The 11,910-nt window shown below is 45.7% G+C and overlaps 1 protein-coding gene across 2 annotated transcripts in view; it reads right to left on the reverse strand.

The window, feature by feature from the left end:
* Window positions 1–8,033, reverse strand: part of TCF3 (transcription factor 3) — a 1,342,799-nt gene extending 1,334,766 nt beyond the window's left edge. Inside the window, exons 1-2 of one of the 2 annotated variants that reach the window (XM_069649483.1) lie at window positions 7,816–8,033; window positions 5,250–5,354 (exon numbers count right to left, since the gene is read on the reverse strand). In XM_069649483.1, the coding sequence (XP_069505584.1) occupies window positions 5,250–5,327 (78 nt within the window). In that variant the 5' untranslated portion in view covers window positions 5,328–5,354; window positions 7,816–8,033. Of the gene's footprint in view, window positions 1–5,249; window positions 5,355–7,398; window positions 7,535–7,815 lie in introns of those variants that run through there. The other variant, XM_069649484.1, reaches the window with a different exon arrangement.
* Between the last annotated feature and the right edge of the window lie 3,877 nt (window positions 8,034–11,910).

Genomic DNA, 11,910 nt, shown 5'->3' on the forward strand with positions numbered 1-11,910 from the left:
CTTGGCATGCAGCTAAGGGGCTCCCTGCATAAAGCTTCCTCTTCTGCAATGTGATGAGGGAGGGCTCTCCTGGTGAAGGGAACCGTTTGGGAAAAGTTTTCCGCAATTGATGCAAGAGCAAGGGGTACAACAGGAGTCGGGCCAAAGTCAGAACTTCGTGTCACTAAAAGTTCAGATAAAAATCAAGATAAAAGCGGCTAGTGGACAACCCTATCTGGGCTGTGACTAAACCTAAAAGCATAAAAGTGCCTTTACAAAAGCATTCTCAACCAAAAAAAACCTGTAAAGGAAGTTGAGCAACAATCAAGCTCCCAGGCCATCCAAGCAAACTTCCAACTTTCCCAGAACAGCCATCAGCTGACAGGCAGACAACAGCCTCGTGGCACCCTCCGAGGGTCACTGGCACATGTCGGCGCCCCCTACCTGAGGGCTGCCACCATGGCAAAACAAACTCAACAGGGAGATCTTCCAGCTACAGGTTACAGTCCAAGGCACCAGACTGAAGAAAACAGGTGTTCACAGACCGAAACAGCTGTGAACGCGGGGCACCAGGATACGGGAGATCTCTGGCCGGCAACAAGTTAGAGGAATGGACCTCACTACGTCCTATGACACAAGCAAAGGATCGTCAAGCCGTACCAGGTTTTCTATTTTAGGATCTAAAACTTGGAATTAACTATGTTGAGGATAAGGATGAACCCACCCTTGGTCAGTTGAATCTCTGAAAACCATATCTTTACTTATTTCCCCAATTATGCCCCTGCAATATTCTGAAGTTATTCTTCCCGTTAATGTTTTTTGGAGCTCCAATGCCCACAGGTTCTTTGTGCTTTACAATAGCAGTATCCTGAATTACTGGTAGTATATGTGGCAGTGAAATGTTTCTTTGAACGACCCAAGTCAGTTCAGTCACACGTAGCAACTGTGTTTGGGCAAAAAGGACTTAATTGGTTTCAGGACCTTTTATTTTGCAGAACCACTTCTTCCGCTATGGCCACATGACATTTTCTGGTCTTCTTTTCTTGCTCCACAACTTGTGCTTGAAACATTAGTGACCTCCACAGAGTTACTGAGTCTGGTGTATCCTCGAGGTCTTCCAGATGTTTCCAACGTTAGAGATAAATGGTAGGGAGCACAATGGCAACGTTTTATAGGTATGCTCATTTGTTGATATGATGCCAGGACTTTTGATCCATTCTGAAACATTTACTGAAAGCTCCAGACCAAGCATGCTTTAAAATGTTCGGTTGGTCAAGAACCCGCCTATTGGGCATCTTACACAAGTACTCTGGTTTAACTTGTGGGGCGAGAGGCACACAGTGGTTCCCAGCTCAAATCACCTGCCCAGTGATACCATCCAACAGACATGTTCATGCCTCTCGCAATTTGAGTGTGGGGACAGGGGGGGGGGCAGTACATGTATAGCAGTTTAAGTACTATTGGCACAAGGTATGCAGTTCACAGTGGTCCAAAAACCAACTCCCTATCCCTCAACATTCCTTAATGGTTCGCCTCCAGTGGGGTTAGGTGGAGCTGTCCAGCACTCCTCCGTAGGGCATGAGTCACCCCAGTACAACCCCTCCACAGTAGTGGGTCTTCGAAGGTCTGAGGGCACCCTAGTTGCAGACTAATCACCTTCCCAGTAATATCCTCCACCAAACGTTTTCATGCCTTGCAATATTCTATGAGGTAGCCTGTGCTTCTGTCACCCCCTCACAATCAGAGCGGCAACCTGGAAAACAATTCACCACCATATTCCTGGTGTGTATAACACCTGCAAAAAAATATATTCTTGCACCACTAGAGCCCACCTAATAATCCAGTGTGATGCCCATGAACCACCCATAAAATAAAATGTTTAAATGAGGGAGCACAAGCCAGGGTTTATAGTCTCTTGATTTTGAAAGAACGGCCCCAAAGCGCCACACAAACACACACACACCCCAACTCCTTTACATAGCTCTGTCTCAATGATAAGAGTGCTCCTCATCCTCGGCTCACAAAATCGACTTAACAAATTGGACCCGGCACTTAAAGCCTTTAACATTGATGGTAACACCAACCAGGTCACTAACAATACCAATCTACCTCGATTCCACACTCGCTCAACAGACAAACCAACGCTGTCGCCCGTTCCTCTCCACTTCCAACTGCACCATACTCGCCAGGACATTGGTTATGTCAAAACTGGACTACTGTAATGCACTGTATCTAGGGACGAGCCAACATAACCTAAACAAACTTCAGGTTGGTCAAAATAACGCCATGAAGGCTCCCCTAAACTTCCCTATATCTTTATAACCTATATCTTTATATCTTCACACATCTGACACTGGGCGAAGCCTTCATCGGCTTTTGGTCACCCAAAGAATATCACTCAAAACCCTTGCTCTCACACAAATGTGTGAACAATCAGGCCCCCACTTACTTGGTTAACCGCTTTGTTCACCATTCCTAGACACGTCCACAGAGATCCGCCCAAACTTACAGTCTTATCGTACCCAGATACAAACTTCAAAAAGCAGGCGGTGCGAGTTTCCCTGTCCTCGCTGCTAAATTATGGGACTCTCTGCCCATCCCCATCAGGAACGAACCCTCTTGCCACACTTTTAAGCATAAAGTCAAGACATGGCTGGCGACCCAAGATGCCTAAACCGGTACACACTACATTAATTCTGTATTTACATTATTGATCTTTTTTGATCCCACCGGGTCTGTACTAATTTACTATGTGCTTGCCTTCCCTATGTAGTCTTCTATATTTTTATGTACTGCTTTTTTTGATTGCTTACCCTTTCCTTTGCTCATGCTTCTTGTAAATATGTGTAAGTGTACACTGCTTTAATTTGTACATTGTTGTCCATATGTAACTGTAACAAAAGATATGTGCCAAGATGCCTTTGGGCCAGGCGCGTTCTACAAATAAAACAAATACAAATTTACATGCAGGGTCTTAGTTTGCTACAGAGACATATACTATGGTGCTGTTGAGACGGATGCAAAAGCTACTCCATGCCCCTTGATTAAGGAGGCTCACAGTCCCACCATGTCCCTTTGTTAGGGAGGCACATTGCTCGAGTTAGACTTCTGCCCAGCAAACAGAACATGTTAAATGGAGGAGGAACCCACAACGACAGATTTAAGGGTAGATAAAGCTCCCAGACACCTACGGAACACACAAACTTCTCCTGCTGCTTCAACAAGTCTCTTAGGTGGCTGCTTTTAGGAGGGCGGGGGGCGAGTGAAATGCTTTCCAAATTTATAATATTAATTTTGTTTTAATTGTGAATTGGTTTAAATGACAATCCTCACAAAATATTATAGTTTATTTACAATAGTCGACAAGACCCAGGAAGTCTTTAGGGACGAGGGCCCCTTGACCACATCGAAAGGGTCTTAATTCCACAGTACTAAACACATGCCCAAGATAAGTCGCTTCAAAAACCTACATATGTTTTAGAATTTTGGCAAAGTGAGTGTCTTAGACAACAACGCATGGAAACGGATATTGCACAGTTCAACTTTAAGAACATTAGCTAATTGTCAACAATCAGACCCTTGAGTTTGTTACATAATACGATTATTTGGGAATTTGCTCTGCTTCAAACTTAACATGGACTGCCCAGGTTGGGAAAGTGCATCTGAAAATGAGGCAAGCAACCAGGGTTATTGTCGTATTTTGCATGTGAATTGGGGGTGAGGGGAGACACCTCTCTTAAATCAGCTATTGCGGTCCATCATGCTAATGCAGTGGTGCAGACGCATATGGTCCGAAATTATTGGATACACGCTAAATATTCTAAACCAATAAACACAATTGTTCTTAAAAAAGTATATTGGAGTAAAAGCAGGGGTCAACATAGTTCATTTGTAGAGTGCACTACAGCCCACGGGCATCAAGGTGCCGAGGACATGGAGAATAAGAAGGCTTACTTAAGGGTTACAGTGAAGCCGCCCAGCAAAGACATTCGTAGATACGGTACATGATTACATAGATAGATACTTGGTCACACAGAGCGTGACTGCAGGTACAGGCAGGTTACACAAACAGACTGGTTTTAATGGCCTTACGAAAGGAAGTATGGAAGTCAAATTTGCCTGATGTGGGGTGGAAGGGCATTGCAAGTGGTGGCAGCCACGGTAGGGAAGCTCGAACCACCAGCGTGCACTCTGCATGTTCTTGGTACGATTGAATATGCGAATCTGGGAGGCCTAGATAGTGGACATTGAACTCAATGTGGATTGGAGATTTGTGGTGTCACATGGTTCTAGGGCCTGGGTAAAGATCTAGCAGGGTGATGAAGTGAACTTTATGCAAATACGTACTGGAGGAATGAAGTCAATTTTTGCAATAACCACCATTAAGTGGTTCCAAAACCACCACCATCAAGTGGTTCCAAAACATGAAGATGGTCTTGTGCAGATTAAAGAAAGACGGGTGGTTTTCAGACACTAGCTCTTTACCCGAGCTTGCCAAAATACTTCAAAACCTACTAAAAAAGGAAGCGAGATGGGAGCATGACTTTCCTGCCAACTGTCATTAATTATGTCAAACGAACAGCTCTTGAAAGGCGTATACAGAAAACCCGATAACTCGTGGCCTTGAAGACAATCAGGTAATTTGGTTGAAATCAACACAACAATTCAGACAAAAACACATGGATTAAATCCCCATTAACAAACCTTTACACCCCGATTAAATCCACATTGACAAACCTTTACAGCCTACACAACCATGGGATTCCCAATTCGAATTAGGTTTACCACTGTCACATCTTGATGTTTCTAACAAGAAAAACAAAAGGAAAAGAACCAGGCAGAAAGGGCCTGGCTTGCGATGCACGCTACTTCTGTCAAGATAAAGTATGCCACCGTCTTGTTTACTTTCATAAAGACAGCACCAGGTAAACCGGTTACATTGTAACCGATTTTCAAATCCACAGAAAGTCTCAAGTAAACTGTATAAGCGAACGTGAGTTCAGTAAATCACAATATGACCAAATTACAATTTAAGAATGTAGCTGCGTCAAACGGTAGAGAAAACACATTAACAACATCACCAGCACAGTTGTCCCACTTAAAACAATATCAGCGTTACGTGCATTTGGTAGAAAGTCCGTCGGTTGAGTTGCATGTGAAGCGTTCAGAACACGTGCCCCAAATTCAACGACAGCCTTTGGCTCTACTGTCATAGTGGGTAACATTTTGGACCACAGCCCATGTAAAACCGCCCCCAAAAGGCAGCTTACCATACTGAAGTCCAGCAAGTCGCTGAGTTCTTTGTCTGTTCCAACTGCAGCCATTCTCTGCTGCTGCTGCTGATTCATACTCCCACAGGCTCCGCGGCGGCAGTCCTAGAGAAAGAACATGTTGGAGGGAGAGGCTTTAAAGGACTGAAGTCAAGCAGCAACCAAAGCAGTTCATAACACAGGAAACAGATACACGTGAACGAGGAGGGGACAATCGGACACCGCAATCTAACGAGTGCATGCCACCTCGGCGAAAACAACATAAACGTCCAGCAACGTGCACAATAGAGGGACCGCACAACTAATCTTAAATGAGAAAGTTCTGCTTAGGCACTTGAAAAGTTAGCCTCAGAATTTCAAAACACCGGAGCCTCACTGGACGGCACACAGTAGGAATATTACGAGTGTAGAGAAGATGAAAGGATTGGTGCCCAGTTGAGACTGGGCTGCCTGGCAAATCCCGCCACACCCCCGCCTCACTCATCTCCACTGTTTAGGGTAAAGTTGAACAATGCGTAAGCAGGGGTGCCCACCAGGAGAAAAAAAAACACAGCAGGAGAGGAACCATCTTCTCAATAACTACAGGAAGACTAAAAGCCTCACTTGGGGGAAAAAATGGCAGGGAGGACAAGGGTGCGAATAGGGAGTGCACTTGGCTGAGCATGTGCAAAAACAAGGGTCAGGCTAAACAATGTGGAAGAGTGCACATCCCAGATCAGAGACTTATCGTTTCAGATCATTTTTTTTAAATTAGAAATAAAATCTTTAAACAGCTTAAAAAGAAATATACACCCTCTCCCCCTACTGAGGGTATGGGGACCGGGGGGGGGGGGGGGCTGATGTACCCTCCTCGGTATAATATTAAAAAGAAGTGCTTGGTAAACAACACCACCAAATGAATATTGACATGCACGTCCCTAATTTCTTTTTTTTTTTTTAATAATAGGAGTGACATGAATCTTTTCTTGGATTAAATTTGTTTATGGACTAAAACTGTACAATTGGAAATATCGATTAAATGTGTTAAGACGAAATGCAATTAAATGTACACATTTTAAGTTTGCCCAAATTAATAACCGAGTATGTTTCCAGTCGGAGGTATGCAATGCGATTACGTATAAACGTGCACTAGCAGTTATAGTAGACGGGCCATCTGAAGCTAGTGCAGTGTTTTCTTTCTAGTGTAAAAGCGTTTCCACCAGAGAACCCCCTTTCCGAGGTTAATACTGAGCAGATGTTTCCCTCATGCCCCTCCCCAAATAACCTGAGAGATTCTTCCCTCTTCCTGCCACCACCAGAGTAGCACCTTCCACTTGGACAAAGGCGGATAGCCCCTCTCCACCCGGAAGTCGCGAAACCCTGGGGGTTGAAATGGGGGCGGGTATGAGCAGGGAGAGTTAGGGTGCACATGACAGCAGCGAATGAAGCCAGGAGATCGGGACACGGCAGTCGAAACGTCAAAAACATTTAAACAGAGCCCACAGACTAATGAGGAAAAGGACGGCACGTGAACCAAAACACCACCAAAATAAAACGTGCCCAGAGACAGGTAAAGCAAAACTTTAGTTAGAATACCGTTCAACTATAAGACAAGAGGCGAGGCTCCCCCACAGACATGTATATTGTAGTGTAAAAACACAAGACAAAAAAAAACACATTACTACTTCTCCAAAACAAAAGTGGGGTATCTGCACCATCTTGTGCCATAAGGGTTCACTGTCGCAAAACGCGGACCCTATACCGAGGGGCCATGCTAACAACATTTAAACCTACCCTCTCCAAGGCAAATGCACGAGATTCCGGAGGGATTACCATCAGTACCATTGCCGAATCCCCTTAATATAAAGAATAAATGACTTTGAACCCTCCCACAGATTGGTCAAAACCCTCTAGAGGGGTGGATGTAAAAAGGAGTATGCAGATGTCCTCCCTTAACTAAACGCTAGAGTCCGGGCAAAGAGTAGATGTGCTCTGAAGGACCCCTACACCCCACTAGAAACACACAACTAACCCTACAATTGAACAAAAATAACGCAACTTTTCACATATCTCCTTCCCAACGGAAACCAGAGAACCCACACATTTCAATGCCACAAAAGCGATCGTTTCACAACCCACCCTTCACAGAAGCGGCATTGTGATGCATTACCTCGCCCAAAAACTGGAGGTTACGGGAGGGTGCTCGAGAGCCCTCCAATGCCATGCAGCGGCAAAGTTCAGTAGACTGTAGCTGCCCAGGGTTGGGGTGTATACATGAATACGGTAAGGTTGCGAGTAGGGAGTACTTAGTGTTTATTACGTGACGCAGGGGAACGGTGGTAGTGGGGTACTACTGCGGACGTAACATTCAGGGCAGGGAAATAATTGCTGGAAGTGCTAGCATGGTGGCAAGCGCCTCATCTTCCGCCAGCAACCCCATTCACCAAGAAGCAGCGGCCTCCACATTGTCACTTCACCTCCCACCGTGTATCATTCCGCCAGCTAACAGCACCGCCACACTATCTTAACGGGGGTGAAGCGTGACCCCAACCCAACTACCCTTCGCCGCCCCCAACCCAGTACTTACATACGACGACTGAAAAGGGCCAACCGGGTCCAGGTCACGTGTCCGGGTCCGTCGGCAGAATCCCCCCCCAAAATTCTCCCCACCCCCCCTCGCGCACAAATCCAGCCAGGACTTCCTAAGGGGACTATTTTCTACTTCTCTTCCCTGCGGAAGGCGACGCTCCAGCTTGGTGACGTTTGAAAAGCGAGAGAGAGTCACCAAGAGATGGAATGATAAACCCGCAGGGCATTGTCCAACGGGAGGGCGAAATGGCATTGATGGGCAGTCAGCCTGCCCAATAGGAAGCCGCCGCTCTTTCTGCTCCTTGAAGCAGAGGGGAGGCCTTTAGCTCTCGACGCGGGGGAGAGGTGGGTTTCGAGGGAGGGGGGTTATGTTTTTCCCTTCTCTAAAGCAAGGGGCAGGGAGAAACCGCTTGATTTTTCGTTTGGCGTCTCCCGTCTGCTCTTATATTCTGCTGTGTTCTGCTTTGGCCGCTTGCTCGCATAAGCAGTTTGTAGAGCGCATGAAGTCAGTCTTGTTTGTAAATATCAACTGCATTTTCAGGCTTTGACACTAGTGCTTGGTGTCCAGCTGTATTCAATATGTCCATTCAATATGTCCATTGGTAACCTTGCTTTTTACATACGTACAGTCAAAGTCTTCCTGACAAGTGACAACCAGGAAGTTTCCCTGATTTGTAAACACTCTTCCTACTATGTCATAAATGTCAGCATTTTGAAACACCTGGGAGGGAGAGTTTGTCAAAGAAAGACGGAAAAATAAATGTTCCCATAGTCTGCACTGAGTTTAGGATTATTTTAGACAGGCGAAAGGGAAAAATAGAAATATATTCTATTCAAGAATCACTAGTCTCACGCATATATCGGGAGGATTGGCATGTATGCGTGTGGTGGTTAATAATATAGGCTTCTACTCACTGATTGGTTTAATCCAGACAAGGGCTTTATTTTAAACCTTATGCCATATCCCACCTGCAGGGAAGTGTTGCTGTAATTCCTCTGGAGTTTTGTCACCTTACTGCGCACCTAACCCTTTCCCGTGCATATATATGCTTAGCACAGGGGAACATCAGGAGGCGCGCCGAGGCAGATGGGGTTACTGGCAGAAGATACTCATCTTTCCTTGGGTGAGCATGTAATCCATGCAGTTCGAAGTCTTGGTATCTGGATGGAGTCTTCTTTGTGCGCATCCTTTTAGGTTTGTTTTGCTCGTCAGAGCTTTTATTTTGTCTTCTGTTTCATGAACTTCTTCTTCTGATCCTTCTCAGAAAACACTGTCAGATTCCTTACTGCATATTTGTCTCGCTTTGGTCCAAGCTGGTTGTTTTATGGCTATCGTTTTGGAATGAGGTAGTTTCAATTTGGGTCCATTGCTGTCTTTTATGCTTGCAAGGGGCCTGGTAGTACAGGTTTTATGGGTGGTTGTGGAAGTTCGTGCTCTTGATTGACAAACACAGGTTGGTAGAGTGCTTCTCTGGATAAGTGCCCCACCTTTCCCATTCTGTCACTAGGGAATGGGTTAACAGACGTTCTACTCAGAGGACTTCCCTGAATTGTATACCTGAATGTTCACACTGTTGAGGTAACTACTTTCACCCTGTAGGGAAATCTGTACCATAGAAAAGAATGCACAGAAAGAATAGCTCTGGTTTCAAAACAAACATGTGAGCTGCAGCCTGCGCACAGCATCTGAAAAATGACACATGCAAGGGAATGTGCAATGTTTGCAGCCTATCTATAATAAGTGTATATCTCCAAAGTAACCAATAAAGCTAAATAAGTCCAGCAACTTTGATTACAATGGAAAAACAGTCCAATCGAGGATACAAATTGCAGCCTTTCATAGGAGATTAGAAACCGAATGTGTGTCTTGCATTGTCTATATTTTCCTTTACAGGACTAGGACTTTGATGAGCAAATATAATGTTGCCATTAACTTTGAAAAAGAAAATGGGCCTCATTACAAGTTTGCCGGTCCGGAAACAAGGGTGCCGGTAAGCTCACAAGCAGGCTTCTTTCCGGACCGGCAAATTAGGAGTCTGCCTGCCGGAGACGCTGTGCCCAACATGTCTGACCCTGCTGGGCGCAGCGGCCATGGTATGCAGACCTGTCACCGAAGCGGCGGCACTGTTCATAACAGTGCCAGCGCTTCCGAGTCCCCACTCGTTTTGACCAAGTGGTGGCTACCGTGGTATCGTCCTTGACTCCAGAGACGCCAAACGGTTCATCACAGCTGGTGAGTCGGAGGGAGAACTGATAGTAAAATCAACTATGTTGAGCTAAGGTTGCAAATGGCAACATAAGGTGAATTAAAGAACAAAGACTGTGTGTGTTACAGAACTGCTAAAGCCGCAGGGAAAGACCAGCTGCAGGGTGGTACGGTGCCATTTGGGCGGTCAATCGAAAAGACTCTGCTCAGTCCCCTTTTTGGTAAAACTACAAATACCAGAGGGCCGTAGGAGAGCCTGTCGCAAGAGGTCAAAGTGGTCATACAAGGGTCGAGTAAAAACCCACGTGCAGTCGAAAGTCTTTGTCCCACAACCTAAAGGAAAGCCTGCCTGGGGGCTTTAAAAGAAAGCCTACCTGGGGCTTTAAAGGAAAGCCTGACTGGGGGCTAAAGTCCGGACTTGAGTAAAGTAAATAAAAGCTGGCAAGCATGAACCCAGCTGAGGGATGCCTGCGAAACGAGGTGACTTGCGATAACCCAGGGAGCATTGTATTGACAAAAGTGAACCCGGCTGAGGGATGTCCACAGTAAAAGATTGTTTAAAAGGACATTGAGAATTGTGAATAAAACAGGTGAAATCTTTTGAGTAAGAAGCTGCAATGAACCCAACAGAGGGAGGCTAACATTCGAGAAGGGTCTGAACTCGGAAGAAGGGGATTCCGGGGTCACAAGACATCACCCAATGTACATACGGAAAGGAACTTTTTGTTTTGGTATTTCTAACACATCACTCCCTCAGAGGCAAGAGGTTTTGTGTAAAGAGACTTGACAATCAAAGATCCTGATATCGCTGAGAAGAAAAATAGCCTTGTGCTGGAAAAACCCAGTTGTGTGCTGTACTCAAGAGGCCCATCTTGTCCTGTGCTAAAAGCGTGGCGAAGGGAGACCTCGCTATACCATCCTGACTTATCATTTTTGTGAACACTTCTTTCTTTTCTTGTGAACACTACCCCCACATTATTTTTGTAACTTAGCTGTAAGGACTGGCAATAGGTTTTTTTAGTATAAGCCCTTTTATTTTTACAAGATGCCACTAGTACTGCCTTATTATTATTTGATGGTTCAAGCTTACCTCCATCTTAGATTTAGGTTTAAATTAGGCATTTTTCTCATCTCCTGATACAGTTTAATAAACACCCTTGAACTGTGATCACTTGTGCTGTCTTTACTGTTGCCACCATGTGCTCCTTACACAATACAATGGTCAGGCAGGGTCGGGCAATTACTGATCATTACACACACCTGACTTCCATTACACTTTCCCACACAGATAAAATACGGAGCACAAAAGCACACTCTGAGCAAGGTAAAACACACGAAGAAACAGCAGTTCCAAGATGACAGTTTCTGGCCCTCTCTGCCCACTCCCTCCCATGAGCCGATTCGACCAGGCGGACCTTCCACCAACATGAAAGTAAGCCCAGTGGGGCTCCACTGTGATCTGCCGCGCACCTTTGATGCCACAATATTTCGTCGTTTAAATGGGGTACTTTTATTCCTGGCTCCTTCCGGAAGATTTCTGTGTTTGTGGCTTCAATCATACATCATGCAGCACTTGCAGTGGTGCTGCGTCGTGGCACTGATGAGTTCATGCGGCCGGCTTCCCCACTCCATCATGGCTGCTGGCACCTTTGTTCTCCAGGCCCTGGAGGGCTTTTGTTGGCCTCGCACTGCGGCATGCTGATTGGCTCTCTTCCACAACATCTGTCCAATCAACAGCCGGCAGGTGGGTCAGCCAGCCCATCGACCCAAGGCCCTCACCAAAGGCCCCTGTCTGCCCTCGTCTGGACCTGACTTCCTCTCCCCTTCTCATTGTGTGACACTCTTCTGGCTCTATTCCCCCCCATTCCCTCCCATGAGATGACACGA

Source organism: Ambystoma mexicanum, chromosome 1p (genome assembly GCF_040938575.1).
Source record: "Ambystoma mexicanum isolate Mex_15411 chromosome 1p, UKY_AmexF1_1, whole genome shotgun sequence".
NCBI lineage: Eukaryota > Metazoa > Chordata > Amphibia > Caudata > Ambystomatidae > Ambystoma > Ambystoma mexicanum.